The following is a 25,357-nucleotide window of genomic DNA, read 5'->3' on the forward strand; positions in this document are numbered from 1 at the left end:
TAGACATGCCAAGAATAATTACTATGTGCTTTTACTTTGGAGAAAATATAACTATTTGGGAGGCTGTACGCAGCAGTGTGTTGTATGGCATGTAACCGCAATTTCAAGCGAAACTTTGACAAAATCCCCTGCACCAAATACGATTATTTATCATCTCATCCGTTTTTTTAACGTATTACTTAATTAAATTGCAAGAAGTATTTAATAGTAGTAAGGTATTGCGTTTGTGCACCAAACAATGCGCTTGACAGTTATAAACAGACGTTTTACAGACAACACTCATATTTTCACATAAACACATCACTCATATTTTTTCTTACGCAGAATCGCAAATCACTGTGGGCAAAGTTTACGGCGCGATGCTCATGTTCGAGCACTGGAGGGCGTACAAGAGTCGCAGGGACGGCAAGGCATCTACGTTGGCCCCACGACCCACTCTCTTTCAACGCATGACTGTACCAGGGGCAAGCACTCATAATTTAGACCACCAGACGCCCATGGGATCTCGACGAGCATCAAGGAACAGTTTGGCGTCAGTGGTATCGGCCATCTCTGCTAATGTGAGTAGATTACAAAGTTGCCGTTGTCCTTACCGTAAATGGCAAAACATTCCTAATGTTGGGTGGTAGTTATGGCCAATAGCGCATCAAATCGTAGTTTGTCTGGTATAGTGACCTCCAAACTAATTTGAAAACCTTAAGTTCGCATTAGTTGCATGAAATCAGGATTTAGATCCCGATTTAAAATCACGTTTTAAGTGAGACCCTTTTGCTAAGTGGACATTTGACCGAAACGCGCAGTTAGCCCCGTGCTTGGAAGGGCCTCGGTATACCAATAAAAATTCTGTCTCAACAAAAACTGAAGGAAATTTGGGCCGCGCGTAGCGACCGGTGAGAATCGCAAGAAATTTACTTGGGATCCGCGGTTAATATTCACTGGCTTGGCGTATGCCTCTTGATGTTGTTACCCCGTAGAAGTATGTAGAAATCTTAACATACTTGTGTACAAACCCTTTCACCCGAGCAGGCTGGAGTGAATCTGCCCCGGGGTTGCGGTAACCTTTCCCCTTATGGATCGAGGGAAACCACCCCTTTTTCAAGTCCTGTGCTAGAAAAAAAGTCACACTTGCAAGTTCCAACCGCCACTGATAAGGTTTCTTTGCACTTGTTGTCAGCTTTTTTCGTTATGCAGCTGTCGTGGCGTCGAATCTGTTGGATAATTTTGCTCAAACACAGCTTTGTGGTGTTGATGCTGTCTTTGTTGTCTGTGTTTGATTACGTTGTTGTCTCTTCTGAAGTCAAATAACCCTTGGAATCTGGTTAAAGTCATGCTACCGTATACTCTTCTCCACAGTGGGGTATGGTAAATACTACCCAACCAATTGGCAGGTTGCTAATCTTCAGTGTTGTCTTGTTGTGGTTCTCTGTGTTTGTCCTTGTGCTAAGATGGTCTGTGCATTAAAATTCCACTCTCTTGTATTCACTTCGAATCATAATTTCCTAGACCCCACAGACCAAGCGCCGAAATGCCTCAGAAACGGAGGCGGACTCTTCGATATTACAGCAGTGCGAGGTCGAATCGAGCCGACAGTCGGACACGGCTCGAACGGACCTTAATTCTGACAGTGACGACACAAACGGCCCCTGCACCCTAGTCGATGACGTCACCCATCACAACGACTCTTATCAAACTACAACTCTGATCGATTTTGGTCGCGAACCGATGGAGAGCACTTCGTTTATCGATGTAGCGGCCTGCGCGCCATGCGGCGGCGAATGGGGCGAAGGTTATGACGTCACTGATGCCCCTTGTGACGTAGATAAAGAAAGATATTTGTCGTGTGACGATTCCCTGTCCGTTTGCCAGCAGAGGGCGCGAGCCATATCTATGCCGCGTTTGCACGATTCTTCGCTAGAGGTAAAGTCACTGTGATGACGTCAGTATGGGGAGACGTCACTAATTTGCGTCCACATTTTTTTCTGTTACCACACCATGCTTGTATGGGATGTATGTTACCCTGTGCACAAGTTCCAAGCAGACTTTCAAATAAATTTCATTTTGTCAGTCTGCTTAAAACTTAAGCACTTCAAAAGCCAATCATTTGTTTGTTTGTGTTTGCTGGAAAATGAAAAGCACAAAATCTCGTCTCCTGGGCTAACATTATCCACTAAGAGACGCTGTTTGTTAATCGCAGGAGAGCTACGATCTGGAGCGACTTGAAAACAGTGGATTAAAACGCTCCTTTTCCACCCTGCCAATGGACCCGGGTCCCCGCCCTACCAGCCCAAGAAGCCCTGAAATACGACGTGACGTAATGTCAGACGATGGTAAGTTTTTGCTTCGATTTATTCTTTTTGGGATCCCGTTTACGTGTGTGTGGATGTTGTTGTTTAATTTTTGTTGTAAATCGTGTATTTTGTAATTCCTGTGTTTATGATTTAATACCTTGACAGTTAATTTTAATATTTCTGGTTGGAAAACGAATTTTCTGTTTGCGTTGCTAATTTGAAGATTTGACAGGTTTTTAGCAAAAGCTATTAACTGCATTACGTATTTCACCCACAATTTCCTGGGATTGCTTTAAAAGTAAAGCGTACTTTACTCACATTGGTGCTGCTTTAACATGATTGAAGCTATTTGAATAATAATGTGCTATGCAATATGAGCAAAACAATAATACCTTGCAGCATAAACTAGTAAACTCTCAATTGATTTTCCCCAACAAACTGATTCACAGACATGACAACCAGTGATGACGAAGATGGTGAAAATTGGAAACACTTATCAGTTAACCACTTAGACAGAGAAATAACTTGTTAGGATCGCGTGGTAAATTTTCCCATGTAGAAAACATAGGGTTAGCTAGCGGTACTTTAGTTTTCCTCCTTAACAGCTATAGTAACTGTTTTTTTATGTGCTTTAATGGATTTTTTTTCTTTTTAAGTTGTCCACAACATTTCCCCGTATAGGCCCGAATGTGAAGGTAGCTGCATAAAGTGTATATGGAGTAGTTTGTAGACAGATTTTTTTTTTTAGTTAAAACACAATAGAATGCACTTCTTCTGTTGAAAAACTACAAGAATGCCTTTCGGACTTTTCACTCCCTTGATCATTTTGTTGCTTAAAGGCATTGTAAAATATACCCGGCAGGTTTTGGAGACTATTACTTCAAATGTTTTTTTGTTTTATTTGGATAGAGCAAAGTTAGAGCTTTGTATTTTCTGGTTATTTTGCATGCTTAATGTACCAAACCTCCGTCCACATTGGATGTTGTTGCGTCTGCATGTTGTCACGTGACTTTCTTTTCTAGCCACGCCCCCCTTCAGCCGACCAATCACCGTTTACGGCCCTTCACCGCTCTTTAGCAGTGACATAAGCGACGACAGCGAGGAAGAATGGGACGTAGTAGTTCGCCCAACCAACCAATACAAGACAAGCGCCCTTATACACGATATAGGCAGGCATCCTGCACCCCAGTTACAGCTTAACGGCATACGTTTGTACAACGACAACGTTGGTTACGTCAGCGAGCCGTCGGACAACCGTTGGACCGATATGCTGCCTCCAGTGACGGAGGAAAACGAGTCACAATTAAGCAACTCTGAGCCGTATTCTTCTAAAAGCCACTCTGAGCGGTTCTCCCCTTCGATCTTGTCGAGCGTTTCACCCGACTGTCGAGACAGTGGCAACTCAACACTGCCACCAGGCGGTAATAACATTTCCACCTCGGAGAAACGCTGTTATTCGAGACAAGTCGGTACAGGGCTTGATGTGTTCAACCACAACAAGCGCCCGCTGCCCCTCAGGCCTCCCTCGCCGATGCAAGTCACACTGACTTATGACTCGGATAAGAGTGGAGGACTGCAGAGTGCAACCGAGTCGATAAAAACGTTCATTTCCACTGTATTTAAACGCAACGAGCCTGAAAGTGAAGAGCTTACATCGAATGGTGTGGAAATGTCTAGTTTTAATAAAGCCAAACTCTCCGATATCAATAGCGATGACGGTAATGAAGCGAAAAATAGATGCAAGACAATGTAGCACGCGTATGCGTTTATACAGTTGCAGTTTCTGGTTGACGTTATCATGCAATAGTTAGTGTTGCTCTCCACATTTAAAGCGCCGAAATGTGTCCATATCCTTGCAGCAGCGCCGAATTTTCTGCTGAAAGATTTCCCCCTTGGTGCACTTAGCAACGTTTGTACGTGGTTTTACCTTTTCATTTGTGCCTCACGCTTTGCCAAATCATTGGCGTCGTTTTGCCAAACAAATCATTGTATCACTGTGTATTGTGCGTAAAATCGTCCGAATAATAATGTCACCCAAAGGTGCAATCGCAAGTTTTCCTTATTTACGAACGCAGAAATCCGAATATTCTACATTATATGCAACACTAAGTCTTCCGAATGCTTCGCTTCGCACTTGTCTTTCAGTCGTTAGCTATAGATTATTCGACATGCTTTTTTAAATGTTCTGTTTTGTTTGTCCTGACCACAAGGCGATCAAAACGGGTATTTGTGCCAACTAAGAGTCTTTACATTCCAAACGTCTGCATGCAACACATTTATTAAAGAACATGCTGTACGAACAATGCTCAGTACATTTTAGTTGAAGGAACAAACCCTTGATTCTTGCCACGTGCCTTAACTTGTATGTGTGTGGTTACTGTATGTTTCCTTATCTCAATAAACCCGGATGAGGTTTTGAATTTCGTCAGTTGCATGTGATATGTGGTCCAGTGTTTAGTTGTCACTCGTGCGTGTCGGTTGCCATGGTAAGTCACTGCATGCTTCCTACTTTTCATGACTGTTTTGATTTGTGTTGTTAAATGTCATTACTTTATTTACTGTCATTGCTTGTATTTACTGTACAGAACAGTAGTATTTAGGATGTGCCAAGGCCGTTTATTAATTATTTGTTACTAGCAAACACAACCGCAACAATAATTCTGGAATTTGTGTCGTTACAAGTTGGTTAAATTCATGTCTCCCGATTATATCTTACAAATTTCCTAAATCTTATAAAAACTGAAAAAATTTAGTAAAATTAAAAAATACGTCATATGTTTGTATGGTACGAGCAATATCACCAAATCACATTTGATGCACAGAATCTTGCTGCGACGACGCTTTCTACGACCTGCGTCACACCCAGAGCTGCCGATTCTACGATCCCGAATCGTTAGGGGAAGCCCCGTACCATTACGGCACTCACCAACCGCCACGCCACCACTCCACCACTGGAAGGCGCTATGGCGAACGTGCCGCACAAACCAGCGCCTACGACCCACGGTTACGCCAAGACGCCTTTGCGGATTACGCTACGCGTTCGGCGTCCACGAGCGCGCTGGTAGCACGTGACCGAAGACGGGAGGAAGTGATCCGTGACGATCAGCCTCATATTTACCCACCGACTTCAACATCGATGCGCTTCCCGCCAAGGCGTCGCTTTCTGCCGCAAACCCCGAATCGCCCATCGTACGTGATGCAAAGAATGACCAGTGATGCGGAAAGAGGGATGCCGTCCTCCACGTCCGAATACTCCAGTTTTAGGAATCAGGATCAGCGTCACTACTCCTCCTATTCCCATCTACAGAACGCCGCTGTTCAGCGACCTCAGTCTCGCTATCAGACTCTACCTGCAGACAGTTCCATTCTCCAGGAGTGTGATCCCTACTATAGAGGACAAGATGACGTCATTGTAAGCAACGGAGGACAAAGAAGACTTCCGGTTGTTTCTCACAGCAACCATCCAGTCCGGCGACAACGTTCCAGGTCTGAGCAAATCCAATGGCAAGAGTTTTCTCCCAAAATTTCTCCCCCAACTAGAAGATGCTCATCGCCAATTTCGCGCACAGGAAGAAGAACTCTTCCTCGATTGCATCCACTCCGCGGAAGAAGCAACTCCACCCACCAGGGAGGCGAGGACTTCGAGCGATCTGAGCTTCCCTGTGAACTTGGATGGAGGAGGGACACTAACGAGCCTACTATCTTCACTGATGAGGAGTCGAATGACGATGAGCCCTACACCGACGCAAGACAGAAGTCGGGATACTTTGAATCTAGAAGTGATATCGGAGTTGAGGAAAGAGGATTATCATCAAAAAACTCGCGACTCTGTTTCAGAAGAAACATGGACGAGGAGGAGGATGAAGAGTTTGGGGACGACGGAATTTCGCAAGATTACGAGGAGCAACTTCTTTTGAGTGAACACAGATCAGCCGAGGAGCTTGAAGAGGAGCTACGCGCTGCCGTGGAAACGGGGAGACAAAGGAGCAACGTTTCCTCATCACCGGAAAGGATCACGACGCCGCAGCTCCATCACAGAAATCCTAGGAACTCTCCAAGGCACGACTGTAATAAAGCAGGGGATCCAAAAGCAAAAAGCATTCAAATAGTGTAATATAAATAATCAAGCTTAAAAAGCTTTTATATCGGGTTTGGCAGAAATTTTATCACGTCCAAAAGATCGTTTAAAATGGAACACATCCCGCTGGTCGAGCATTTTCATCACATTGTTGTATTTTTTTGAGAAGAAGTTTTGCTTGCGTCACTGAGTGGCTGTTAAAGGATATTTTGCACCATATCACGGGGCGAGATTTCCTTTGAGGAGCTGGATTGTGGTGCTTGCATTAGATGACGACTTTGGATTATGAACTGCCACAAGCGTTTGTTGTAAAATTTGCTGCCATTGCGATTGTTTCAACCTTAGCTTCGTAAAAGCTGTCACAGATAGCCGCTTGTGTGACAGGTGCTAAGTCATGTTTTGTATCGCTGTGCATTTAAATGCTTCAATAAAATAAAGTGCTTGCCTAATTCTACATGTGCTTTCTCAAAAGTACTACCAGAAATTTTTTTTCGTAAGTTGCATCCCCCTGTGAATGCGCCAGTTCACTTATCGGAAAAAGGACAGGAGCCCAGTTCACAGTTTCTTTTTAATTTGTCCAGATAGAGTCAAGAACCGCAGCATAGCCCATACTTATTTGATTACGAAAGGTTGGTTGACTGCTTTTATAACACTTTGCCAAACTTAGATCGACTTGCGTTTGTGAAATATTTATTTCTATGTAAAGAAAACTACTTAGGCCGTTTGTAGTTCGTGGTAATTGGTCTAAATCCCTGCAGCAACCTTACACAAATGTATTAACATCATGATAATACATTTTACCTTTGCTACCTGCACGATTGGACGAGCATGTAACAATCCCTGGTAACACTCGTCAGGTAGCAGGAGATAGCGTATGTTGCTACCAAACGAAAGCTCAGCAACGGTCAATCGTACGGTTCTCACAGGTTATAATCTCACTGGCAACAAGTACACTGTAAAGAAAAAAAGAGAGATTTACAAGGTCGGTTGTGTCAAGTGAAATATTTTGTCAATGTATATTCTACGGCGGGAAGCTACACGCCTTGTAATTTGACTGCAGAGAAGATGAGCATTGGTCGATACTACTAAATATGACACAACTATTGTGAACAACACAAAACTTAATCAAATTTAAGTTTCTCGTAACTATACACACAAAGTATCTTACAACGAAACAATACACACCATAATCGAGTCCAATGAACCGAAACAAATAAATGAGGCGACGCGCGAAGAAAAAAAGGGCGTTTGGTGGAAAGTTGAATGGACTGGTTACGCCAACCAACAGCCTTCTGTCTGTTCATAGTTTGGTTATTGATTTATCCAGATACACTTAAAAAGCAACATCCTTGTCCACATTTGGTCTAGAATGCTTTGTCGTTTGTAACTTGCAACTTACGTTTAATATTCAATATTAATCAATTTCGTCAATGTGGCATTTCTGCGCCACAGAGCCAACACATCAACACAGAATGCAGTCATGCGTTGCTTTTCGAAGTTTGCTGACGCACCACAGACAGCAAACATAACTTCGTTAAAATCGCTTGGGCGAGCTTTTAGACCTATCATGCGGTTGGACAATAGGATTATCGTTTTGCTATGAAAACTATATGGTTGGTTTAGGAAGTCGGTGTCTGAATTCTGTGTATATTTGTATGTGTTCTCTATTAAACGAGAGCTGTACTGTCCACAGGCTTACGTTTTTTTATCTTAGCTTAACATAAAGCAGAACAGGCCTTATTGCTTGTCAGAAAGACAATTGCAGAGATGTAAATGGTATTAAATTTGAATGCATCGAGTAGCCTATACTAAGAAACAAGAATATGGCGCTTGTAATGTAAGGTTGGTATAATATTGTGATTTTGTTGCAGCTGGTATGAAATTCGCTGAGTAATTCTGAAATCATGGATTATGAAAGGTTTGTTTAACGCCTTATGTTAACACTTGTGTTTCCAAAACTAAAACACATTTATGATCGTTCGCAATTGCAGGATATACAGTAGTACATACGTGCTGACGCAATCGCAATAATTTAATCATACCTTACGTTATGCACAGATTTCTTTTGCCAAGCAGAGTGGTCGACGAACCCTACATAACAAGGTAGATTCAACCTTGATGCTTTCATGTCCATTACACATTCAAACTACGTATTTTCGTAAAACTACTGGCGTTTTGGTGTGATAGCCTGACATGATAATTTAGGCCAGTTTTTCTTAAAGGTAGTGCGCACCCTGGGGAGCCACAGGGCGTTCTCTTGGGGGGCATTTATAAAAAAGTTTTGACATGTGTTGTGTTGTGATGAAAACATAATTCACAAGTGCCTGAATGAAATCACTGTAATGGACATTTGCTTCATGACAAGTTTTAAAGAACAAACAACGTTCAGAACTGAAAGCTGTGGATGTGATGTTTATTGGATAGTTTCAATTAAAATAATTTGTTCACCTACAAACCACCCACATCGTATTAAATGCGAGAAATTTTAGAATCGTAGGTCTATGTGAATTAATAATGTCAACACTTTTGTAATCATACGAGGCCTAGATTTTGTCAAAATATTGTCAAGTCACGAAGAGTATTGTTTTGTAGACGTCTTACGACTCGAGCGAAAGACCTTCCTGAGCTAATCAGTGTTGCTAGCGGTTTTCCAGATTTATCACAAATTCCAGTTGCTGAAACCGTTTTCACTTGTCGGGATGGTGCAACGCTCACTGTTGATGAAAAGGAAATGAGAGACTTTGCAGGATATCAAAACCCCAGGGGGTAAATAGACGCATGCACACACAAGTATTTTAATTGAACATAAAGTATATTATTTATTTATTTGCAAGCAACAAGGTAACGCTTGATTGGATTCACAAAATTCACGCCAAGTACCACAACCCACCAACGATGAACGCCTCAAACCCTGATGTCCGTTTCTCAGCCGTTTTAACTCCAGGATGCATGGGAGCAATGAACATTCTATTCCGAATGATGGTTGAAAACGACGACGCGGTTCTTATAGAGGAATTCAGTTTTGCTGGAACCAAGAAAAATGTGAGGCAAACATTGGGTAATTCGATCAGTGGTTACCAATCTACATATTGCCACTGACCCCTTGAGGGCCTCGAACCCATGCTGGGGCAACTGCTTTAGGGGAATGTGGCTAAAAAGTTTTACGAAAACGATGCCTCTTTCACATTAAGTTGGTCTGTTGCTTGGTACAATTAAAACAGCATGTCAGACACATATATATTTTTTTCCACCTATTGAAGATATTTCATATCAATCGTTCTAAAAAAAAATTGTATGTAGATTCGGTTATGCGGTGGAACACTCGTCGCTGTGCGATTGGACGAGCATGGAATAATCCCCGACGACTTAAGAGATGCGCTCGTTAGGTGGCAGAAGAGAACTGATGTTGCTCCTGGACGAAAGCTCCGCAAACCCCGCCTACTTTGCACGGTTCCCACAGGTCAAAACCCCACTGGCGTTACAAGCACACTGCAAAGAAAAAGAGAGATTTACGAGGTCGGGTGTGTCAAGTGAAATATTTTGTGAATGCACTCAACAGCGCAAAATTACACGCCCTTGACACTTTCAAACAAGACACGAACATACCAGTAACAACGACGCTTGTCATTGGCCGATGAACTAACGAAGCATGACATAACTATTGTGAACACTATAAATTTTTTTTGTATTATGCAGACATCGTTTTTTAGACGGACAATTTATTTAGATCGCGCGAGAACACGACTTGTTAATAATAGAAGACGATCCGTACTACTATCTACAATACACTGAGGTAACAGTCAACGTGTACCACTGCACTTGCAGTTAATTATGGCAAGTGACGGTTTTCACATATTTTTAAATAAATTTTGGAAAAGCTAAAATAAAAACAAACTTCAGGACCAGATTTGATGACTTGAAAATATTGTTGGAGGTGTTTTACTTTTCAATTTTTTCAAGGAATTGGAGAGAAGCTATCAGTCTATTGATACTGATGGTAGAGTGATCCGTTTAGATTCTGCATCAAAGGTAAAGTTAATCTTGACATTTTAATTAAAGAATGTATACACGAAAAACATGTAAAGCTTGCTGATGACGTTATTTTTTTGAATGTTTTTGAAACAACACGTGTTTATATTTAGCTTATTGCTCCCGGATATCGAGTTGGGTGGGTGACTGGACCGGATGCTGTCATACGAGATATCGTGGAGGCACAAAAGACCAATGGCATGTCGATATCTAGTTTGTCCGAAGTGAGTCAAAATGCCATAGACCACAATCCTTGAACGATGGCAGTCGCCACGATAAATTTTTGAGACGCAAAACACCTTTACATTTCATACACATATACTTTATACAAAATGAGGCATTTGCGCACGTAAAAAAATGGACTAATTCTGATGACCAGTGCTTCGCGAAACCCTATTTAACAACCACGACAATAAATTAATTACATAAAATAGTGATCAAAATATTGTTACAATGTGCAAATGATGCAACAATGGTAAAAAATTATGCTTTCTTGGTATTTAACTATTTTTAAACCTTCATCCCAAACGCAATAAGAATAATAAAATAGTGGACAGGCAAAAATCCTCATGCATGGCAACCCTTATCTTGTACAAACTTAGTGTTATCTGGAGACTTATCTTTTCGTGGCGACTGTTACCACAGTGCTATGGTGGCAACCGCACATAACCCCAATGTGAAATTTTCTAGGTGCTTTGTATCAAGCTGTTCAACCTTTGGGGAATGGAAGGATTTCACCAACATATTACTCATCTCCGAGAGCATTACAAGGCCAGCAAAGACAAGACAGTCGATCTTATCCAAAAAAATCTAGCCGGTAGCAAAACATCCTAGCCATTTTTAGATATTTTTAAATGGGTGATCTTTGCATTTTTCTGCTTGGTTTGCAGACCTGGTGGAATGGAATTCGCCAAATGCGGGAATGTACATTTGGCTGAAGCTAAAAGGCGACAAGAACTCCATATTCTTAGCCGACATGGAGTTTTGCGAGAAGCACGGGATTTTCGCAGTGCCTGGCATTGATTTCGCATGCGACAGAAAAAAAACCTACTCAAATTTTCGTATCTGTTTCACGGCAACGGAAAATCACGAAGAGGTAAAATAAAAACCAAGACCACTGTTTTGCAATGGTTGTTTTCACGGCTCATGTTGTTGACAAGTAAGGTTAAAGTTTCCAGCGTACTTCGCGAAATGAATAAGGCAAGGTAACCGAATTGTGTCACATTGTTTGTTTCCCAGGCCATCAAGCGTTTGAAGTCATTGCTAGAAGAAGCAATGGGAAAATGAGGACCAGGAAGAAACGAAAATTTACAGTTAAATTTTTGATTGAAACTAATATTTCTTTGATTAAAGTAACAATCCCCGCAATTTAACTGATTATCAAGAACGCTAATGGTCTAATATGCCTCTTCGTTTGATTTGGCTCTACATTCTAAACACATAATCAAAATGTTGCAATATATTGATTAAAGAAAGGCACTCACTAGAGCTACGAAATAATATATGGAGATTTTGGTCGTAATCTGTTTTATTTGAAGTATCCATTATATTCCAAATATATAAAATACACTTCTACAAAAGCTGTGGTAAATTGTTAAAGAAACGCTTTACCTGAAGCCGAAAAAGTTGCGTTTTGTCTGTGATGTCTCACAGCATTTGCGCTTTACAGTATATAAACGTATATTAGGCAAATCATTTGACATAGTAACACTACGCTTTTATTTGTGCAGGAATGTATCCGCGGCTATTTAATTTTTGAACCATTTCTTTTTTTTTAAATGTGTGAACCTTTAATTTATTGAAAAACACTGCACAAGCATATGCTCATTTTTTTGTGAAACTAAGAAAAATGGCGAAGAGTGGGTCGCTCTAATGGGGTCTTTTTCAGGCGACCTTCGCTATAACATCAATCATAATTTACAGTAGCATCGCAACCAAACTCGGTTATTTCCCAAGCTTTTTACAAAGTGAAAACGAGATTAGGAACTTTTCTCGCAATTTTTAATAATTATATCCAAAAAAAAATCAACTATATTTGATACTTCTAGTTATGGTTCGCAGCCTACATGGTAACTTCTAATGCTTTTTAAACGTCCGATTGTCGATTCTTTCCAACACGCCCTGCCCGCCTGTAGTCTAAAGTTTAAAGATTTTCTATGTTAATCGTTGTTATGAGTAAATCAACCGTATCTGCTTGTTTTGCCAAACAAATGTCAACGTCTGAGTTCGATCAGACAGTAAAACTCTTTTGCCTAAAAAGGATAAATAAACCATGCATCTCAAAGTTATAGGTCGTGTATACGTGGCAATTACCACCACGCAACAGCCGCATGAATCATTAATCAAAATGAATAATTTGCACTGGTAATGTTTTGACTCACGACGCATTGCGACAAAATCCCAACACCACCGGAAGGTTGCCTGCCACAAATGATAAACAGCGCTATGAATAAATGTACGTACAAATATATTTCTTCATTTTAACGTTCACGTTTAATGCCGTTGTCTTATTTTATGGTGTTACAAGGATTCCGCAGTGTACTGTTTTCTTTTTTTCTTTCTGTTCCTTCTGAGAAGTTCCGTTCACACGCTCCGTTGACTTTCTTTCCATCGTTCGCTTCGAAGGTTGTGTCTCACATTCTTTTCGTTTCTATTCTATACCAAATGCTTCGCCCAAACATACCGAATTGATTTTCAAACAAATGAAGAAGGTGGCACGTAAAGAAACAAACGGCGTATGGTGGCAAGTTGCATGGGTTGGTAAAGCTCAACGGCAGCCTGATGTCAGTGTGGTTGTTGATGTATCCAGATACACTCGAAAACGCAACACAACTTGTTGTCCATATTTGAATTAAAATACTCCATCTAATTAGGTATTTGCACACTGAAGTCCAAGTGTACGATTGTTACTTGCAACAAACGATTAATATTTTGAGCCTTTACGTAAGTACTTGAGAAGCTGTTGGGGCGTTTTTTTCTCTGCGGCATTTCATCGGTGCAGAGGAAATGAACCAATGCAGAATGCAATCACGCGTAGCTCTGCGAAGTTTTGCTTGTGCACGACAGACAGCAAACGAAGCGTCGTTAAAATCTAGGATTTCTTGAAGGCATTTGAAAAATAGGCTTGTCGTTTTGCTGTGATTACTCTAACTCTGTTAATGAAGTTGGTACGGAGATTAATCTATTTTTCGTATGTGTTTTCTATTGAAACAAAGCTGTACTTTTCACAACCTTACGTTTTGTATCTTAGCTTTAACATAAAGCAGGACACACCCTTTTGCCTGTCAGAGGTACAGTTTCAGAGTGACATATATTATCACATTTGAGTGTATCGAGTTTACTAAGAACCAAAACTGTAGCACACGTAATTGAAGATTTGTATGTTATTTTGCTTTGTGTTGCAGTTGGTAAACAAAAGTCATGGATTATGAAAGGTTGGTTAACCGACTTATGTTGACACTTCGTGATTTCAAAACAAAATACATACCTTTGGTACATATGTGCTGTAGACTTAATAATTTAAATATACCTTATCTTATGCACAGGTTTTTTTTGCCAAGTAGAGTGGTCGACGAACCCTACATAACGAGGTAGGTTCAACCTTGATGCTTTCATATCCATTACACATTCAAACTATTTTCTTGAAAATAATCGGGGAAATTGACAAGTAATAGCGCAGAAAGTCGGTTTACTTGTACAGAACATTTCCAACATGGTTAAAGTGTGATGTTTTGTAATACTTCTTGCCAAAGTGAAAACGTTTAACCAGTCATTTAAACACAAGGTTTTAAAGTTCCCCTGGTGCAATATGCCCCCGCCATTGGACCACAATTAGTTCGTGTAATCATGTTAGACCAAAAACAAGACATATTTCAGGGTTTTTCAAAATTTGTTCGTCGTCAAACCGGTGTGCAATGAAGCGATCTGAGGTTTTACCGTGGAAGTTTGACCGATTTAAGAATATTTAGGAAAAAGCCCAGTCGATTTTGTGGAACGTATTGTCATGTGAAAGTAATATTGCTTTTATAGAAAACTTGCGATCCGAGCGCTTGATCATCCGGAGATAATCAGCCTTGCTGGTGGTTTACCAGATTTATCAGAGAATCCAGTTGTTAAAACTGTTTTTACTTGTCGGGATGGTGGAACGCTCACTGTTGATGAAAAGGAGATGAGAGACTTTGCGCGATATCAAAGCGCAAGGGGGTAAATAGAACTTACAATGTTATCTGTAGATTCCAAAGTAATCCTTTGTCTCCAAAGAAGCTTAATAATTTCTTTGCGTATCCTGTGTAGTCTTTAAGCATATTCCGAGCCAGAGAGAAACACACAAAGTCGTTTTTCTCCCTAAAAGTGTAAATATTCCCCGTGTGCGTTGTTTAAGGCTTGTGTGCCTCGCCGCTTGATGAAACTTAGAAGCCACTGTGGATTTAAACTGGGCGGGGAACAAAAATCATTATTTGCAATAATCCTAGCTCGTTTAAACTTTGTAAGACCTATAGTTTCTAGTGCACTTCTTTAGAATAAGTTTCAAGCACAACTTAATAGCACGAGCATTCTCGACTATACGTTTACTCAGCTGCCAAAATGGCTCGTTATATCAAAATTGTTTTCAAAAAATCAGTCAGTTATAAGAAGTGTACTAGATATTATAGTACTTTAAGAAAACAGAGCTGATGCAAAATTTGCAGGAGGACCGGTTTAACCGTTGCTGTTTATTTTTGTGGCGTGTATGCAAAACCAATTAGTTTTTGACTTTAACTTAAATTATTATTTATTGATTTGCAAGCAACAAGGTGACGCTTGATTGGATTCACAAAATTCACGCCAAGTACCACAACCCACCAACGATGAACGCCTCAAACCCTGATGTCCGTTTCTCAGCCGTCTTAACTCCAGGATGCATGGGAGCAATGAACATTCTCTTTCGTATGATGGTTGAAAAGGAGGACGCGGTTCTTATAGAGGAGTTCAGTTTTGCTGGAATCAAGAAAAATGTAAGTTCGTGTGAAAATGTGAAAGATAAACACGTTGTTTTTTTTATGTTATTGATGAAATGCAGGTACGACGGACATTATCAACTTTTGAATCAACATTAATGCCACTTTTATTGGAAGTTGGGGTGTTGCTTGACACAATATTCAAAACATCAGTTTGCTGGACGTGTTTATGCAGCAGATATTTCTCCAGCAGTTGAATAAATTCAACATTTTTTTAGCCAATGTGTGTATAATCAGATTAAGACGTGCGGTGGAACACTCGTCGCTGTGCGGTTGGACGAGCATGGAATAATCCCTGACGACTTAAGAGATGCGCTCGTTAGGTGGCAGGAGAGAGCAAATGTTACTCGAATGCTCCGCAAACCCCGCCTGCTTTGCACAATTCCCACAGGTCAAAACCCCACTGGCGTTACAAGCACACTGGAAAGAAAAAGAGAGATTTACAAGGTCGGTGTTGCATCGGTTGTGCAAGTGGTTGCATTTTGTTGAAGTAGCTTACTAATATTTTGTAAATAAAGTCGGGGCAAAACTGTATGTATTGTACATTCTTGACATTCACCAGGGGTTTCCAACCTTACTCTAAAATCATCCAGTGTGACCCCATGTTAAAACTACCTGTAACAAAACCTGTTCTGGATATTTCATAAATTCCTCGGGGTTCACGAACCTGGGAACCACTTTCATAGACGATTCGAATACAATTGTCATGTGTTTCAAAAAAAGTTTGTTTAGATCGCACGAGAACACGATTTGTTGATAATAGAAGACGATCCATATTATTATCTGCAATACACCGAGGTTGGTATTTCCGTTATCACATATAAGTTACATGTATAAGTGTATGTAAGCTGTAAAGTATTTGAAATAAATTGCCTGCTCAAAATATCGTGAGTTTTCGGTTAATCATTTAATACGACCCCGAAACCATTTTTTTGTAAAAATTCATTTTTTTTAGGAATTGGAGAGAAGCTACCAGTCCATTGATACTGATGGTAGAGTGATCCGTTTAGATTCCGCGTCAAAGGTAAAGTTTGCCTATACTCTAGCTGGGAATACAAAAACATTTTCAAAATGTGTCTCTTTCCAGATTTATGATTTGCTACGTTTACACAAAAAAATAATTTACTCAAAATTCACGTCAGAAATAAATAAAACGTGTTACTGTTTTCTAAAATATGGGCCAGTATCTTGGTCCTCAGAATCAAAAATAATCCGTTGTTAGTGTTTTAAAATTCATTTAGGTGCAATAGTTTCGCTGATCGCTGCCTTTAATTAGGTGTTACGGTCATGTATATAAATTTAGCTTATTGCTCCCGGATATCGGTTTGGGTGGGTGACTGGACCGGATGCTGTCATACGAGAAATAGTGGAGGCTCAACAAACCAACAGCATGTCGATATCGAGCTTATCCGAAGTAAGTTTGCGAAAATTTGGATTCATATAATGATTACCTATATTTTAAATGAGCAGAACCCATTTGAGTTTCTGACTCACATGAACTCGTAGTGACTGTGATCATGGTACGTATATTTATAAATTTTCTAGGTGCTTATGATCAAGCTGTTCAACCTTTGGGGAATGGAAGGATTTCACCAACATATTACTCATCTCCGAGAGCATTACAAGGCCAGCAAAGACAAGACAATCGATCTAATACAAAAATATCTATCCGGTAACAAAACATCCTAGCCATTGTAATATACGTAATCTATGGAATTTTTTGTTTGGTTTGCAGACTTGGTGGAGTGTAATTCGCCAAAGGGGGGAATTTTTATTTGGCTGAAGCTAAAAGGCGACAAGAACTCCATATTCTTATCCGACATGGAGTTTTGCGAGAAGCACGGGATTTTCGCAGTGCCTGGCATTGATTTCGCATGCGACAGAAAAAAAACCTACTCAAATTTTCGTATCTGTTTCACAGCAACGGATAAACACGAAGAGGTAAAAGAAAACAATTTTTTTAACATTGGTTGTTTTACAGCCCTTGTTGTAGATAAGCAAGGTTAAAATTTCAGCGTACGTCGCGCAAAGCCATCATTGGTTCACATAAGAGAGCCTATATTTGTGTGGCGTATTTTTTCCCGTTTAAATGTGGTTGTTTATTTCAGGCAATCAAGCGCTTGAAATCATTGCTGGGAGAGGGGATTGGACGATGATTATCTGTGAGAAAAGTGCGACCTAAAACTACAACATTTATGTGTAAAAACTGCTCTCCCTAAGAAAATTAAACATGTTTGTAATTGTATACTTTCTATAAAAACTTACAGTGTAGCTGCAAGGTATAATATATAATGTAATAGATGTTTTGGTGTTGTGATTAGTTGCGGTTATGTGTCTTCTAAAACTGTCTTCAGATACAATTGTTAATATCGAGAGTAATCAACTATTAAATGCAAATGAACATGGAGTTCTGGTTTGATGATGCTGTTTGAAACAAGAATGTATCAGTAAATGTGCTAACTGAAATGTGACGTAAACATTCATACGATTGCACTTAACAGTACTGTGGCTACACCAGTGGGAGCTGCTACAACCAACAGGGATTTTTTAAGATGAAGATAAAAAAAAGGATTTCATCGTTTAAACACGCTTTTATGAAATGATTTATTTGCGTCGTTTTTTGACCAAAGACTCTTGGTGATTACGCATATCCCTTGCATTTAAAGTTTAGAGGAGAAAGTCATGCTGCGTTATTACTGACGTAAGCGTGGTGATAGCTTTGTCCCCAGCCCGTAAAGTTTGTTTGGTGCATGTTTTGATTGATTGCTTGTCTCATATGCACTTTCAGCATAGATGTAATACAGTCCTCTAGCCATGCCACGCGGTTGTTATTTAAAATAGTCCTCTAGTTCCATCTCGCGGTTGTTATTCAAAAGATTCCTCTGGCTCCACCACATGGATGTTATTTAAAATAGTCCTCTAGATCTTCCACATTGATGTCATTTAAAATAGTCCTTTGGCTATTCCACACTGATGTCATTCAAAATATGAGTATAATTTTATAATATATAATATCTAGCTCAAAACACTCTTAATTACGCACTAACAATTGCAAATGCATCTGTGCTCAATAGTAAAATCGAAGTTGATGCATTACTGATGGCTTGCCTTATGACGTAACTTAAAATACATTATGACAGAGAAATACAAGGTGGGCATTTCCCATCGTCAATACTTACTTCATTAGAAACATTGATATGCACTAAACATTTATTTAGTAATTTATCTTGTCATCAGCCTTCGAATTTTTACCGTAAATATCCTAAGCAAACATATATGCCTTATATAGCAACACGGAAAGCACGTAGCTAACAGTAGTGCACATAACACGTTGATATGTTGTTATCAAAATTTGCAACACGTTTTCCCAAAACTGCCGTGTTGTTTCCGAGGAACACACGTGTTGTGCGCAGATTTTCGCGCAAAAACACACACTGCCGTGTTAGAAATAGAAATCAAGCGTATTGTTTTCACTCAGTGCTTATAAACCAAGTGTGTGATTTAAACACGTTGCAATGCCAAAACAACAAGTAGAATTTTTACGCAAAATTTTGCAATATTAGGTGTATCTCCTATAAAATAATTAAGATTCAGCCAACCGCGTTACATAGGGTTCTCCATCATTATTCTTGACGAACGAAACTCGTACATGTTACACGTATCAAAATGTTGATCGCCTTGACACAGCAGCGTGAACTTTTTCTAAGACACCAGAATCAGAAAAGGGGTAGAAAATACAGACTATTAAAAACATTGGGTTTTGGCTGTTGTCATCCGGTTACCAAGAAATTCTCAGTCAGACATTTCAACAAAGTTCTCACGTGAATTACAAGTTCGAGGAATGGTATAGGCCCATGTAAATCGAGACCCGATGCAACCACGTTATGGTCTGTCAGTTCTTTACAGTTTTAACGACTGAAGCTTGCACGTACTGTCAGTTCATTACAGTTCAACGGTAGAAGCTAGCACGCAAACCTATTCATGTGAACATAGCTGCTGTTAATAGCAATGAATGCCAGTCGTAGTTATTAATTGCAGCAAAGCCCAGTATATTACATCAACTTTTGCCTTATGTTTAGTAACTTTAGAAATTAGTTGCCGTTCAAAGTTGGAACAAATTTAGAATCATGATTGATTTTGATGTGATTTTATCCAAACTTGGTGGAATGGGAAGATACCAAATATTATTAATAATATTGGTGTCTTATAGCAGTCTTCCGGTTGGCTACAACACTACTGCGCCTGTGTTTCTAAATTACACCCCAGATTATAGGTAATTATTATAGATTATAGGTAAGAACCAGAAAAATTATGGCACGGAGTTATAAAATACCATCAAGTTTGTTTTGGTCGCATTTTTGTGTACCAGGCCATATATACAGGGTATGATTTCAAATCATATTCGACTTTGTTATTTTTAGGTAAACTTACCCACCTGAAAGTTATTATGCTAATTATTACGAGCAAACGTTGCGAACAATGCTGTGCCCATAATCAATACTGTGAACTACATAACAGTTCCGACTCAGCGCCTAGAAAAACCGACAAGTAAATGCAGACACACGAAAAACAAGGACTGAACTGTCACGTGATAACAGCCATCTATAAAGGTCCACTGCAGAGACGTCATAATGTTAGATGAGTCGATCTGCAGTGCGGGCCTAGGTGTTAAACCTTGTCTGTTGCAATTTACATTTATATTCTGTGCTCTTCAGAAGTACAATACTACAGTACAAAAAGTTTGGCCCCAAAAGTTTTTTAGCGTCAGTGGATTTGAAGCATATTGTTGAAAACACCCACTCACTTTCTCAACCAATTATTACGCCAGATATGCCAGACGAAAAGAACAAATATTAATTATTTTGTCATAAGCATATTACCGTACAGATTTTTTGAAAATAATGTAGGCTAAATATGGAGTCTTCAAAGTACCTAAGAAATTTAAATGAAGTACTTCACAGAACGCGGACAAATGTTTGCGCCAAAAAATCTGTTTCTTCACTAATGTATATTTTTGTTAATGTTTACGTTTCGAACAATTTTTTAAGACATTTAAATAGTGGTTGCGTACACCTGTTCACGGTGTGTTAGCTGTATGTGCAACTTTGGTGAACTTACCGAGTCTTTTGTCTTATTCTGTGCTCGTAGCCTTCTAAACCTTGGTTTTATCGGTGCCCATGCCATTTTATTTCTTTGCATATTGTTCTTACGCGTAGTTGCTTTTCTTCGCAAAAATAAATATGATTTGATTCTTCTTGTAGCCCAACTCTTGGAACTATTTTTGCGAAGCGGACCCCTGACAGAATTTTATCATATTTGCGTTTTTTGGTAGATGCAAGATCGGCAACACAAATTGCACCAATACATTAGGTGAAGAGGATATACTCAACACAACAACTCCACAAAAGGATGATGGTACCTACAACTATTGCTTCAGGTATAGTGGTAGCATGTCGGAAAGGTGATCAATAAAAGCCTACAAAAAACAACTAAATTGTGACATTTAGAATAAGACAAATATGACTAAATTAATTTTTTTTGTGTTTATAATTACCAACATATGATTCTGTCTGTCATGCAATTGCATGAAACACCTCTACACTGCCTGATTACTGTTAGAGATACCCCATGTATATATGTAAAGGTTGCCCAGTAAGTTGTGTACCAGTATTCTGACCACAATATAACCCATTCATCTGTTCAGCTTGTGTAGCTCAATTGGTAGAATGTTGGGCTTGGTTATCTCCAGATTGTGTGTTCTAACCTTACCTGGTGCTTGATTTTTCAGAAAAAAAGGAGCCAGAGACATGGTCATTTATTTGTATTATTGTTTTTGCAGATATCAATACAAAAATGCAAGCACCACTTTAAATGAATGCTTCAATTACTCTACACCTGTGATAAAATGCGACGAAGGATATGAATATGATCGAAGTACCTTCAGTGAGACTGTTATCACTGAGGTTGTCATGTCGGATTATATACAAATAACGTTACACTTTGAGCTTTTGTAATTTAAACACTTTGTTCTGACCATCTTTGATCTCAGCAAGTTTTACATTAAACGAATGCCTATATACATGTGTAGCCAATAACCACTCCAATCAGTCACTTACCAAAACACGTCCATCCGCTCACTAATTTATGGACTGCTCATACATCATTCTCAATGGGCCAGTCAAAACACACTCGCACACAACATGCCTGAATAAATAAATGCAAAAACGATATGCAAAGTTGCTACACATGTAACATGTATCTAAATAGTGGTTTGTATCTAAATATTTGTTTTGCTTTCATTATGGCATATCATATTAGTTTTTCTCCTTTAGTTTGACCTTGTTTGTGATGATGCTTGGCTCGACTTTTTGGCAACATCAATCTTTTTGATTGGAGATTTGTTTGGTGCAATTGTATTTGGATATATTTCAGACAGGTATGTACATTTATTTTTCAAAATGAAATTTTCTAGAATAATATTCTTTGTGTTGGTAATATGTAAAAAGTGCATTTTCTGTTTAATGATTATTGTACTAATATTGTGATTAGATTTGGCAGAAAATTTACCATGATTATAACAGCTGCTTTCTGGTTTATGGCTTTGCTTGGGTGCTATTTTGTTCATAACTTTTGGCTCTTTGTCTTGTGCCGATTATTTGCTGCTATCTTTGGATCTGGTATCTTCTTGTCCAGCTTTGTGTACTGTAAGTTTTCTTGGATGTTTCCTAATTAATTTATTTTGTTTACAGTAACTTATTACAAATTATATATTTTTAAAAAATTGTAAACACAAAAGCTGCAAACAAAGTGCATGTATATTTTAAAAGTTCTAGTTTATTTTTTGGCTATTTTCGCTTAGTATTAGAAATTACTTCCACTCAATGGAGAACACTGGTTGGAATCAGTTTTCAACTTGGCTATGCAATTGGGTACATGATTTTGTCTGGGATTGCTTACCATTGGAGCAACTGGCATGACATGCAGGTGGGACACACGAAAATGATTCAACTTGGTTCAAGTCTTAATAATGTCTGGAAGGAAAGTTAACAAATTTGTTTTTAGCTTGTAATGACATTGTTTACCCTTCCGTTTGCACTTTTTCTATTTGTTATACCCGAATCACCACGATGGCTTTTCTCTATTGGAAGAAATGAACAAGCTAAAGAGGTTGTGTATTGTTTTTTTGTTCTATTGTTGCAATGAAATATGTAAAAAAGTGACTTAATAATGTGTATTATTTGTTTGTTTTAAGATGATAAGGCAAGTATTTTATGTTTATCATTTAAACTAGATAACAAGAAAAATTGCAAAGTACAATAAAGTAGAATTAGATGAAAGTACATTATGGGCAGAGGCGGAACAATCTGGTAATGTTTACGAGGTAAATTTTTGAGTCAACCATGCATATACAGATTTTGGTAGAACTGTTGTTATTTTCAGGAAAGTGAAGAAAACAAAACCTATTCGTCAATTGATTTGTTCCGTACTCCGAAAATGAGAATAATCACCATTTTGGTTATACTTAACTGGTACGTGAATTGACACGAGTAACTTGGTCTTGCTTGATTCCAGGTCGTACTTGGTTCCAGGTGAACAAGGTTTCATGCCAGGTATATTGCATTCATTACATTCTTGTTTCAAACAGGTTTGTGAATGGATTAATATATTATGGAATTTCACTTAACGTTGGCTCTCTACATGGAAACATATTTATGAACAACACTTTAAGTGAGTATATCATTTGGTAGTTTATACAACATTGTAGTTAATTCTACATTTATTGTTTCACATTTCATTTAACACATTTACTGATTACACAAAATATAAAAGCGATTTTCTACTCAAGAAATTTCATACTTGACGTTTTGTGATGTTTTTGCATCCTGATCTATACACTATTGTTGATAAATTCATAGCACTTTATTTTCAGATGGAGTTATGGAAATTGGTTCATACATATTTATAATTGCCTTAATGGACTGGACTGGTCGTCGCATAATGCTTGCATTTATGCTTGTGTTTGGTGGAGTGACTGTTTTGTGTGCAACCATAGTTGATCATTATGCTGGAAACAACCAAGGTGTTCATTTGAAAACTGCTATGGCCTGATTTACATGTTTTTCCTTTTTATATACTGCTCTTCCGCACTTTCTATGGCACGAGAAAATAACAGTGCTTCCATTCAGGCCTTCAGACCTTGAGTGTGGCATTTGCCATGGCGGCAAAGATAGGAACTTCTGGTTCATATGCAGTTATCCACAATTTTGCCACTGAACTCTACCCGACAGTGGTCAGGTACTCTTCACTGTTAACTTCTGATTTTTAACCTTGTTCTTGTCATTGCCCCTTTGAAATTACCAACCAGTTATTGCACATTTTTCTGATACTTGTATGTAACGAAGTATTTGTATGCTGTGACTGCCAACGAGATATCTCAGTATACAGGACATGAGCACAGAAGTTTAAATACGTTCTTCCCACTGATCACTCTTTGTTAGTAATAGAATCTTTCCGATTTTGCAGATCAAACTCTGTTGCTGTGGGATCAGTCGGTGCTGGATTAGGAAGCATTATTTCGCCCTTTGTGATAAGCCTACAATCACACTTACCTTGGTTACCGAATGTGATATTCGGTGTATTGGCGCTCCTCGCCGCCGGTACGGTGACATTATTACCTGAAACCAAAAACATCGATATGTTTGAGACTCTTGAAGACGCGGAGTTATTTTACGCGTCCAGAAATGTGGGAAGCCTAGATGCCATCCGAGCGACCATTAACCGAAAGTAAGTATTCTGTGCAACAAGAAGGAGGCATCTGTCATTGCACTGATGTCAATGGTATTTCTAAACATATCTTTAGTTTTGTTTGATTAAATCTCTGCCATGTCATTGCACGATTTTATTTAAGTTGTAACGGTTGTCTAACTAGTTCAAGGTAAACTAAACCACAGTCTTACGTTCTACCAATAAAAGGATTGTTTAACGATTTGTATTCAGTTTAACTAACTGTCTTACGTTGTACAAAATCTTCACTTAAATAGGGACAGAACGACGCCACAAGAAAATGAAAGCACGACGAGGCATCCCCAGAGCGGGGAATATGACAACCCGGCACTCGATGGAACCGAACTATGAAAAACGTCCATTGTTCGAGATATTAAATTGAAACTACAAACTAACCCCGCATAAAATAAAAAGTGTTTCCGAACGCGACACGGCAAGTTTGATCATAGACGCCGACCGATTGATTGTTTAGCAAGCACACATTTACTGCGTCAATCAAGTTTGATAGCACAGCTAGTGCACATCCTCTAGGTCCACCACACGGATGTTATTTAAAATAGTCCTCTATCTCCATCATGTGGATGTTATTTAAAATAGTCCTCTATCTCCATCATGTGGATGTTATTTAAAATAGTCCTCTAGCTCCACCACACGGATGTTATTTAAAATATTCCTCTTTCTCCACCACACAGATGTTATTTAAAATAAACCTCTATCTCAACCACACGGATGTCATTTAATATAGTCCTCTATCTCCACCACAGGGATGTTATTTAAAATAGTCCTCCATCTCCCCACAGGGATGTTATTTAAAATAGTCCTCCATCTCCCCACAGGGATGTCATTTAAAATAGTCCTCTATCTCAACCACACGGATGTGATTAAAAATAGTCCTCTATCTCCACCACACGGATGTTATTTAAAATAAACCTCTATCTCAACCACACGGATGTCATTTAAAATAGTCCTCCATCTCCCCACAGGGATGTTATTTAAAATAGTCCTCCATCTCCCCACACGGATGTTATTTAAAATAGTCCTCTATCTCCACCACAGGGATGTTATTTAAAATAGTCCTCTATCTCCATCATGTGGATGTTATTTAAAATAGTCCTCCATCTCCCCACAGGGATGTTATTTAAAATAGTCCTCCATCTCCCCACAGGGATGTTATTTAAAAT

General features: G+C 39.1%; 4 protein-coding genes across 5 annotated transcripts in view; all 4 read left to right on the top strand.

Moving 5' to 3' along the window:
- LOC145913038 (voltage-dependent calcium channel type A subunit alpha-1-like) overlaps positions 1 to 6,800 on the top strand; it is a 36,722-nt gene extending 29,922 nt beyond the window's left edge. The window contains exons 45-49 of the mRNA XM_083000551.1: positions 325 to 560; positions 1,027 to 1,152; positions 1,504 to 1,917; positions 2,195 to 2,327; positions 5,111 to 6,800. Coding sequence (XP_082856677.1) covers positions 325 to 560; positions 1,027 to 1,152; positions 1,504 to 1,917; positions 2,195 to 2,327; positions 5,111 to 6,402 — 2,201 coding nt within the window. The 3' untranslated portion in view covers positions 6,403 to 6,800. The remainder of the gene's footprint in view (positions 1 to 324; positions 561 to 1,026; positions 1,153 to 1,503; positions 1,918 to 2,194; positions 2,328 to 5,110) is intronic.
- A 1,371-nt stretch (positions 6,801 to 8,171) lies between these two features.
- On the top strand, positions 8,172 to 13,103 carry LOC145913615 (kynurenine/alpha-aminoadipate aminotransferase, mitochondrial-like). Its single transcript, XM_083001336.1, has 11 exons — positions 8,172 to 8,284; positions 8,425 to 8,469; positions 8,959 to 9,132; positions 9,201 to 9,408; positions 9,667 to 9,882; positions 10,094 to 10,159; positions 10,327 to 10,395; positions 10,509 to 10,619; positions 11,086 to 11,212; positions 11,286 to 11,491; positions 11,635 to 13,103. Exons 1-11 carry the CDS (start codon positions 8,271 to 8,273, stop codon positions 11,680 to 11,682), a joined length of 1,284 nt encoding a protein of 427 aa, XP_082857462.1. The 5' UTR covers positions 8,172 to 8,270; the 3' UTR covers positions 11,683 to 13,103.
- A 472-nt stretch (positions 13,104 to 13,575) lies between these two features.
- Positions 13,576 to 17,714, top strand: LOC145913752 (kynurenine/alpha-aminoadipate aminotransferase, mitochondrial-like). 2 transcript variants are annotated; one of them, XM_083001501.1, is made up of 11 exons: positions 13,576 to 13,829; positions 13,941 to 13,985; positions 14,425 to 14,598; positions 15,182 to 15,389; positions 15,630 to 15,839; positions 16,125 to 16,190; positions 16,348 to 16,416; positions 16,696 to 16,806; positions 16,938 to 17,064; positions 17,128 to 17,333; positions 17,501 to 17,714. In XM_083001501.1, exons 1-11 carry the CDS (start codon positions 13,816 to 13,818, stop codon positions 17,546 to 17,548), a joined length of 1,278 nt encoding a protein of 425 aa, XP_082857627.1. In that variant the 5' UTR covers positions 13,576 to 13,815; the 3' UTR covers positions 17,549 to 17,714. The 2 variants fall into 2 exon arrangements, with proteins under 2 accessions (XP_082857627.1, XP_082857626.1); XM_083001500.1 differs by having other exon boundaries at positions 13,576 to 13,985.
- A 1,762-nt stretch (positions 17,715 to 19,476) lies between these two features.
- LOC145913490 (organic cation transporter-like protein) lies at positions 19,477 to 24,847 on the top strand. Its single transcript, XM_083001169.1, has 14 exons — positions 19,477 to 19,665; positions 20,725 to 20,829; positions 21,232 to 21,355; positions 21,725 to 21,828; positions 21,942 to 22,096; positions 22,252 to 22,376; positions 22,455 to 22,559; positions 22,684 to 22,773; positions 22,833 to 22,921; positions 23,038 to 23,120; positions 23,323 to 23,472; positions 23,579 to 23,687; positions 23,916 to 24,176; positions 24,434 to 24,847. The coding sequence occupies exons 1-14, from the start codon at positions 19,520 to 19,522 to the stop codon at positions 24,525 to 24,527; spliced, it is 1,740 nt and encodes a 579-aa protein (XP_082857295.1). The 5' UTR covers positions 19,477 to 19,519; the 3' UTR covers positions 24,528 to 24,847.
- Positions 24,848 to 25,357: the final 510 nt, after the last annotated feature.

The sequence above is a fragment of the Ascidia mentula genome, chromosome 9 (assembly GCF_947561715.1).
Source record: "Ascidia mentula chromosome 9, kaAscMent1.1, whole genome shotgun sequence".
In the NCBI taxonomy this organism is placed as follows: Eukaryota; Metazoa; Chordata; class Ascidiacea; order Phlebobranchia; family Ascidiidae; genus Ascidia; species Ascidia mentula.

What these genes read in the sequence shown, in the direction of transcription:
- LOC145913490 (XM_083001169.1), top strand. Translation starts at nt 19,520, where the DNA reads ATGATTGATTTTGATGTGATTTTATCCAAACTTGGTGGAATGGGAAGA. An exon ending in AATTACACCCCAGATTATAG is followed by an intron (nt 19,666 to 20,724) that starts GTAATTATTATA and finishes GTTTTTTGGTAG; the next exon opens with ATGCAAGATCGGCAACACAA. An exon ending in CTTGTCCAGCTTTGTGTACT is followed by an intron (nt 22,097 to 22,251) that starts GTAAGTTTTCTT and finishes ATTTTCGCTTAG; the next exon opens with TATTAGAAATTACTTCCACT.
- LOC145913615 (XM_083001336.1), top strand. An exon ending in GAAAAAGAGAGATTTACGAG is followed by an intron (nt 9,883 to 10,093) that starts GTCGGGTGTGTC and finishes CAATTTATTTAG; the next exon opens with ATCGCGCGAGAACACGACTT. An exon ending in CAACGGAAAATCACGAAGAG is followed by an intron (nt 11,492 to 11,634) that starts GTAAAATAAAAA and finishes TTTGTTTCCCAG; the next exon opens with GCCATCAAGCGTTTGAAGTC.
- LOC145913752 (XM_083001500.1), top strand. Translation starts at nt 13,816, where the DNA reads ATGGATTATGAAAGGTTGGTTAACCGACTTATGTTGACACTTCGTGAT. An exon ending in GACGAACCCTACATAACGAG is followed by an intron (nt 13,986 to 14,424) that starts GTAGGTTCAACC and finishes TTGCTTTTATAG; the next exon opens with AAAACTTGCGATCCGAGCGC. An exon ending in AATACAAAAATATCTATCCG is followed by an intron (nt 17,065 to 17,127) that starts GTAACAAAACAT and finishes TTTGGTTTGCAG; the next exon opens with ACTTGGTGGAGTGTAATTCG.